General features: G+C 54.4%; 1 protein-coding gene across 1 annotated transcript in view; it reads right to left on the bottom strand.

Annotated features, from left to right (window-relative positions):
• Nucleotides 1-422: 422 nt before the first annotated feature.
• Nucleotides 423-8,446, bottom strand: part of FGF18 (fibroblast growth factor 18) — a 33,372-nt gene continuing 25,348 nt past the window's right edge. Inside the window, exon 5 of the mRNA XM_012756965.3 lies at nt 423-1,513. Coding sequence (XP_012612419.1) covers nt 1,247-1,513 — 267 coding nt within the window. The 3' untranslated portion in view covers nt 423-1,246. The remainder of the gene's footprint in view (nt 1,514-8,446) is intronic.

The following is an 8,446-nucleotide window of genomic DNA, read 5'->3' as shown; positions in this document are numbered from 1 at the left end:
TACATTGATAAACCAGCGAAGGAAGCAATAAATCAGTGAATTACTAGAAGTGAAGTTCCTTGCGGGCTGGAATTTTTTTACCCGTGTTCTTTGATAAATCCCCAGGGCCTAGAATCGAGCCTTGGCACCTGGGAGGTGCCAAGTAAAGGCATGTGAACAAATGATTAGATCAGTCACTGAATCAACGACTCATGAGAATAGAATCTCTCTAAAGGAAAGGATTTCTGTGTGTTTTTAAGACTGTCTTCTCAGTGCCTAGAACAGTGCCTGGTACACAGCGGGTGTTGAGGGAATCCCTGAATGAATGAAGACTGCACGAGCAAGGCCCCAGCTCTCAGTGCAAGGACCACAGACCGAGAAGCGTGAGACACCAAGGGGCCACCCTCAGCCCCCCTGCCCCAGCCAGCACTCGCCTCGTGGTGTTTTAAATAATTTGTCTGTTGTTTTTAATTGTTGAGGCAGTAATACTTGGTTCATGAAACTGCAATATACAGAGAGGTGAAATAAATAGCTTATATATATATAATATATATAATATAGCTGGTTTTAAAATATTCCCTTATCATTGGTGTACTAGGTCACGTGAGTCACGGAAGGTCGATAGCAGCATCCTCCAGAACTGTGAGCAATGCAGGGTCACCACGATTGGACGAGGCCGTCTGTCGTCGGGAGGTCGAGGCGCGGAGAATTCCCAGGGGCACGCCTTCCCTGCGCGGTGTCTCGGGACAGCTTGCAGCAAACAATAAATAAATGACTGCAAACCAGAGAGCGATTTTTGTTGGAATTTGGAACAGGGATAGGGATTGGGAGAGTGAGGAAAGTTGGAGGGAGGGGGGTACTACTTTCTTTGCTTTACTTTTTTTTCTTTCTTTTTTTTTTTTTTTTTTTTTTTTGCTTTCAGAACCTTTGGGAAAAAGGACTTTGGTTTCTCGGAGTGTTGGTTTCCTCATTCAAGTCCTCCTCTGGGGACGGACGAGTTTGGAGCTGTCTGTTCCTAGAGAGGACGAGCACCTGTGGGTTGACAACAGTCCCTCTGTGTGAGTCTTTTGTCATTGGGGGTTTCAAGTCAACAATAAAATCCTTATCACCCCTCCCCCCAAGAGTTTTGGTTCAGTTTTTGTCTTCTTTTAAACACAATGTACAAAAATAGAGCTTCTTCCTTATTTTTCATGTAAAAATATTCCTCTGGTGCAGTTCTCTGGGAGGTGAGCGTGGCCAGGGCGGCCTGGGGTCTGCGGCAGCCGGCCTAGCCGGGGTGCGTGGGGCGGATCCGGCGGGACCTCTTGGTCACCGTCGTGTACTTGAAGGGTTTCTGCAGCTCTGCCTGCCCCTTCGGGTAGCGCTTCATGAAGTGCACGTCCTGCTGGTTCTCCCTCGTCTTGGGGCCCTTCCGTGGCCGCCCCTTCTTAGTGAAGCCCACGTACCAGCCAGAGTACTTAGCTGACATCAGGGCCGTGTAGTTGTTCTCCAGAACCTTCTCGATGAACACACACTCCTTGCTGGTGCCATCGGGCTGTAGGGGAGAGAGGAGGAGTGATACAGGAAAAATTATTCAATGATACTTCTTAAGACATGGTAAAGTCTTAAGAAGACTTTATCAAGGACCACTGCAGTGGGGACAGGGACCGCTGCGGTGGGATTTTGCGGTGAGGCAGGGAGATTGGGCTCTGAGTACGGCACAGGCACGGGGGAACTGATAGCCAAGGAGCAGGGTGGGGTCAGTGGGTGGAAAGTGACTAGGAGGAACATCAGGAGTAAGGGGGGTTCTTGCTGAGGACAGGCCAGGGAGATCAGACTCACCTGGGGATGCTGGAGAGTGAGGAACCTGATCAGATATCGAGGGTGATCAGACCTCAAGGGTGGAGGGTTCCTACTAAACTGACTTAGCAGGGTTCTTGCTAAACTGGATTCTACAAGGAAGTGATGGGCCTAAGACAAGGTTCAGGAGCCTGACTGAAGTTTGGCCAAGCAAAGGCTCTTTGTCAAGAGAAGGTGGGAAATGGGACCCCAGGTGTAAGGGGCAGAGCACTATGGAGAGGGCCTGGGCAGGTGGCCCTGGCTGGGCAGCACAGCAAAGAAGGCCTGACTTAAGCCTTTCACTTCCTGGGTCTGTGGAATAAACTTTTGTCATTGGCCCCTGTATCTTTCTCCACTCTCCAATTAGGTAACAGACTCCCACTATAATTCTGGAATCCACTCCTTCCTCAACTCTCCACCCTCACAGCCACCTCATCCCTACTAGAGCAATAGAGCCAGACCTAGCCAATCAAAACATTACTTCTCAGTGAACTAAAACATTAGTTCTCAGTGATTGGTTCATAGGAGGGCATGTGACCCAAGCCATCCAATCAGAGTGTTCCCTGAGACCTTTGCATAGGCAACCTCAAACATAGGTGGATTTAAACTCGCAGAGTATGTAAGGCTGAAGAAGAGGCAGCCATTTTACCACCATGAGGGGGAATCCTGTCTGACAGTGAAGCCAACACAAATGAAGCAAAGACAAGAGAAAGAAAATAAGAGAAACTAAGTCCTGGTCACGTAGTTTGGGATCTGGATCCAGCTACATCCAAAGCTCAAGTTACCTCACTGTTATATGGGCCAATAAAGTCTCATTTCCTTTAAACCAGCTCATGTTGTGTTCTATCAGAAATGAGTCCTGACAGATTTGCACAAAACCTGATATTAAGTCAACTACTCAATTATAACTCAACTCCACTGTGATATAGTTAAATATAAATTACATTTCATGTGGGATGTGGTACATTAAGATCTATGAACTCCTTGGGAGCCTAGGTATGCCAGGCAAGAAGCACCAGGTTTCGAGTCAGAAGCTGAATGATCTCTAACACTCCTTGAGTAACCTCAGACCAGTTAAGTCCACTCTCTAAACCTCACATTCCTCACCTACCAAACATGAACAATGACCTCCACATCACAGACGTGTTGTGAGGAATGATGCTTATAAATAAGGCTGACACACAGCAGGAACTTGCTAGATTATTCTAAGCAGCTGGTCCCGACAGGGTCTGATCCGACAGAGGCGGGTGGAGAGGCAGGGCTTTGAGTCTCCTCCTCGCTCGATGGGGAAGAGTGGGAAACGCACAAAGTTGGAAGGCCTGAATTAGCTGCACTTGAGTTTCCAACTAACATCTCCAAATTTAGGCCGGGCCCACTCCTCGTTACGGATGGATGCCCAGCCAAGTTGGAAGCCCAGCGGTCTGGCTGTGTGTGGAGACTGAGGTGCGAGTTCCAGCCTTTTGTTTGAAGTGGAAAACGGGCTGGAGCTTCCAGGAACGTTCACCTTTGAGTGGAGGGCAAGCTTGGGCCCTGCAGACAAAGTGCTGAACTTTGCAGAGAGGGACAGGCAGGGTAAGAAAACACTCTCTGGAGAATGAGATCTTTCGAGGAGGCTGCAGAGCAGACGGGAGTGGGCCTGGGAGACAATGCGGGACCCAGAGGGGGGTGCGGGTGGGGTGAGCAGTGAGGGAAGCCAGGGCAAATGTGCAAGGCAGGTAGAGGGGAGTGGGCCTGGGCTCTAGGTCCCCCATGGAAAATTCTGGAAGCTGCCTATCCAATCTGAGTCCAAATTCTTCACATGGTCTAAACAGAACAGTCAAACAAAACTGAACAAAAGCTACATCATGCTGCATCCCCACCCCAGAACACCTGCCACTGCCCAGAAAACTGCTTTCAACCCTCAAGGTTCAGTTTCAGTAACTGCCTCCTCTGCGAAGCCTTCCCTGACTGCCATTTATCTCCCTGGGAAATTCCTCTTCTTCCTTCAAGACTCCATTCAAGCATCCAGCTTTATTGGGCTCACATACTCCATCTTCTGAAGCCCACTCCCCACCACACACACACCAGGACAGAGCAATTCTGCATCTGCCTGCCTCCTAATTAGCCAAGGAGCTTCTTGAGGTCAGGACTCTTTCTTAATTGCTCTCACAGCTGAGCACGGGCCTTAGCCCAAGACAGTAGTGCCCCGAGCATTTGGGGTTGAATGGATGAGAGTTTCATTAGGATGGAAACGGTGGGACGACACACTAAAGGGGTTTCCTCCTAAAGAACACGGACTCTGCCTCCCAGATCCTTCGAGCATGTCCCAGAGACTGCCATGAGCTGTAGGAGGCCCCCCCTGGGGGACGCACTGACTAGGGAGACAGTGAGCTAGGGCTGGAGATCTCTGCCCGGCCCGCCTGGTCTCCCCACGCATTCATTCACTCACTCACTATTTACCGACTGCCAACTGCCAGCCAGTATTTCTATATCCATTATCTCATTTCATCGAGTTGAACTGGTTGAGGTCAACTCTACCTGGTAGAAGAAAACAGAGCTCAGAGAGGCAAACAGACTTGCCTAAGGTCATGGAGCTTGCAAGGGGCAGACCTGGGGTTTGAACTTGCACTAGGCACTTCTGCTCACTTCTCCCCTGCCCAATTCCAGAGAGACCCCCAAGGAGAGAGGCCGAGGATGAGGAGGGGCTGCCTGTCACACATCCCGCCTCCCCCAGGCCCACACAGCCACCACTGGCACAGAGCGAGGTTTGGGATGTGCAAGGAGCTGCCCAGTGCCCAGCTCACAGGCTCAGTGCATGTCTGGGTTTACTTAAGATGGGTGAGGAGCTGGGCTTTGGGCTGAAATTTACCACCCTTGGGAACCAGCCTTGGGGCTTATGATAATCACGGGTTCTGCTCCATGACCTCAGGCACAGCAGGCTGCACCTGGGCTTGACCTTGCCTCTGTGCCTGGCTCCCTCTGTGGCCCCGCTCATCACATGCAGAGACTTCAAAATACCTGTGCTTGGGCCCCACCCCCAGAAATTCTGACGTGATTGGCTCGGGCAGGGCAGGGCATCAGCATGTAGAGGGTGAGGGAACAGCCCGTCCCAGAGCCCTGGTGATTTAGCAGAATTTGATCTTCTCTCCTCTACTACCACCTCCAACCTCCTTCTTCTCAAACTGGTGTCCTAGTCCTTTTATTTGATCTGAAGACCGAATCCAGATGACTTCATTTGGCCCCTAGATCCATGCTTACCTGCAACTAGAACTACTCCCTAGACTCTTTTAGCTACATAAGCCCAGAATTCCCTTTCACTTAAGACAGGCTTCAGTCGCTTACAACCAAAGCCATCTTAACAAAGATGTGCTGGTGGAGAGGGCACCCCCTGCCCTGCAAGGGTCTGTGGCTCCATGTTGCCCCCAAAGGACCCATCACTGATCACAAGGTGGGGGCAGATGAGAAAAATGTGACTCTGGTTGAGTCCTCAGAGATGGGGGGAAATGCCTAGCACATAACGCTAGATGCTCACCGCTGTTCACGGACTAAAAGGAAGTGCTGCCTCCTAAGGCAGGTGGGTGTGGGCTCCAGAGAGGTGGCAAGGAGGAGGGGAGCCACGTGAGCATGCAGGGGCTTGGGGACAGAGCTTTGGCATTTGACAGTACAATGCAGCAGAGGAGGTAACTACAGCCAAGGGTCTGAAGCATCTGGAAGGCTCTGTTGAGGGCTCAATGTGGGTGCCCTGCTGTGGCCAGAACAAGGTTGGCACCCAGGGACAAATAAAATAGCCCAAGGAAGATGTCCCACTGAGCCACTCCAAAGGAGCCAGAGGCCAGGGGTTCCCACAAGTGAAGAAGTGACTTGGTGACCTGGCTTCAAAGTAGAAAGGAAATAGCATTTAACAAGTGCCCACTGAGGGCCTGCATTGTCTCCCCGCTGAGGATCAGCAAGGTCAGAGCACTTGGACTCGCTTGGCCTGATGTGGACAATTCCGGCTGTAGGGTAAGAGTCAATCACGGAAGGCAAGAACCATATTCCTATTTCTTTGGTGCCCCTGTAGCCGTATGGCTGGTACACAGAGCATAAACAGATGGATCCAGAATCTGCCCTCCATGAGCTCCCAGACTGGTGGGGATGCAGGCACAAAGACAGACAGCGACAACCCAGGTAGCAGACAGGCAACCGAGGGCAGCTCAAGGGGCTGTAGGCTCTGGGGTGGGTGGGCAGACAGTGGGGTCAGGGAAGGATGAGCCAGGACTCAGGGCAGATGGACAGAGGGAAGGGCAGCCCAGCGGAGCAAACGGCACACCCCATCCGGGCAGGTGTGGTCCACACTGCCGCGCATCTGGGGCATAGAGAAAGCCCCCAGGGCCTTCGTTGCCCACATCAAGGGGTGGGGGGAGAACCGGTGGGTGGGTTTTGAGCTTGGTGGGGGAGGAGGGCCGGAGAGACCTGATCCCCTTTGTGCTTTAGAAAGCCGAAGGTGGGCAGGGGGAAAGGCCTGGAGGTGGAGCCTGTGGCTGGGGACCCACAGGTGAGGTGGCGGGAAGACAACGTCCAGAAAGGTGTGAGGCCAGACAGTGGCAGTGGGAAGGGCCTCCCAGGACCTAGGGCCTGACTAGGGGGTTGGCAGCGGGTGGGCCGCCGGACAGGTGATGGGCGAGGAAGGCGATAGGCCGGCTCCCCTGCTCCGGGAGCCCAGCACGGGGAGCCGGGGAGGCGGGCAGAGGCCCAGTCTGGACAGGTGGATCTGGGGGCGCCCTGGGAGCCCTGGGGTCCGCCCAGAAGAAAGGAGCCTGGCAGGGCGGCGGGAAGGAGGGAGGGAGGCGGCGGAGGGCCTCGCGGAGCGCCAGCTGAACCGTCACCAATATTAATGACGGGAGCGAGGGCGAGGGGGCAGGAAACCGGAGCCGGCTCCTGTGGAAGCGGTGACTCAGCGGCCAGCCCGCGGGCGGAGGGCGGCCAGCGGCGGGGAGCGGCCCGAGGGGACGGGGCTGCTCTTTTGACCCCGGACGGCCTCCTGGGCCACGATGCCGGGAAGGCGCGGGCGGGAGGGAGGACGCAGGCCGCGTGGGCACCGGGCACGGCGGTGCCGCCGCCCCTCCTAGAAGGGAAAGGAGGGAAACGGGCTGAAACGCAAAGCAGGTTGGGCCTGGGAGGCGGCCCAGGCGGGCAGGAGAACAAAGCGCCTGGCGCAGGGCTGGGCCGCGCCGCCACAGGAAACGGCCGGCCAGGCCAGGGGGGCCGACCAGGCCAAGCCAGGGGGACCGACCAGGCCAGGGGGACCAGCCAGGCCAGGGGGACCGGCCAGGCCAGGCCAGGGGGACCCGGCGCCCGCGCCCCGGCCCGCGGCCCCCAGCCCCGGCCAACAGGCCTCGCGACAGGCGGAAAGTGAATCACTAATTAAAACCACTCCTCAGCATCCCGGAGCCCCGCTGCTCTTCGGTTACTATTATTTTGCTCTTTGAGCAGCTTCAGTCGGTGTGGGCAGTGCGGCTGGAATCTTTTCCTTCCAAATTGGGCTTCGAATCCTGCCTAGCTCTAGCGTGGGACCCGGGACAAGTGCCCCGGCATGGCCAAACCTCAGCTTTCTCATCTGTGAAACAGGATGGTAGTGGTACCAGCCTCGTGGGATTATTTGGGAATGTTTTTGCTGGGTGCCAGACAGAAAGTAGGTGCTCAGTTAATGGAGGCTATCGTTGCTGTTATTAACAAACAACAATGCAGCAATACCTGGCTTGGGTCCCGCCTGTTCCACTCCGCCAGTCACACGGGCATAGGGAAGGGGGAGACGAATGAGAATTGGGAGAATTCAAGAAATCAAAAACACAGCTTCAACAAGACTGTGGTCATCTCCCCCACTCCCAACAAGGTGTAATGAACCACAAATAATCAGCCAGCGCCTTACCACCAAGCAGGAGGGCCCAAGCCCCTTGGGATCTGGGTTGACCCTCCACCCCCACTCTACCTGTCTGGGCAGAGCCCTCCACCCCAGTTATATGAGCTGGACATGGGAGAGTACAGTCCTTGCAGAGAGAAGGGGACAGAAAGCATGACTGTGTCACAGAGCTACTGCCAGTAACACCTTTCACATGCACACCCAAAGGAAGCAAGTGCATGACCTTCAACACACAAGCACACCCAGGAAAAAAAGAAGGGTGCTAAGAAACAGCTTCGTTGGAGACTCAGAGTCCCCAGCACTTGGGGCCACCCCACCCCCGCCCTAATTTGTTACATGCAGCTCCCTTGCCCTTTCCAAAGTAATAAAATCTTCCTGAAACGCTAGAACCATGAGGCCCAGCGCTGACGGGTGGCCGGGTTCCGGAGGCTGCTGCTGCACAGAGCTGTAAACCCCTGGCGATTGTTAAAATGATCGCTTCAGCCACAGCTCTTGGCCTGCTGGCTCTCTGTTCCCAGACGTCAGGGAGGCAGGGACACGCAGGCAGGGTGCCCCAGAGCCCCTCGAGGGTTCTCCCACTACTGAGCGAGCCAGAGCTCCACACCCACCAGGAGAAACCAGGGCCCAGTGTGCACTCTGAAGTCGCAGCCATGGATGCCTCTGCCTGGCTGGCCGCAGGTGCCAGGGCAGAGAAGGAGAGGTGCAAGGAAGAGATTCCAGTGGGGCACTCGCACTCTGCACGCATGCGCTCTCTCTCTCTCTCTCTCTCTC

The sequence above is a fragment of the Microcebus murinus genome, chromosome 21 (assembly GCF_040939455.1).
Source record: "Microcebus murinus isolate Inina chromosome 21, M.murinus_Inina_mat1.0, whole genome shotgun sequence".
Lineage (NCBI taxonomy): Eukaryota > Metazoa > Chordata > Mammalia > Primates > Cheirogaleidae > Microcebus > Microcebus murinus.
Note: the sequence above shows the minus strand (reverse complement) of the source record. Positions and strands in the feature narration are given on the sequence as shown.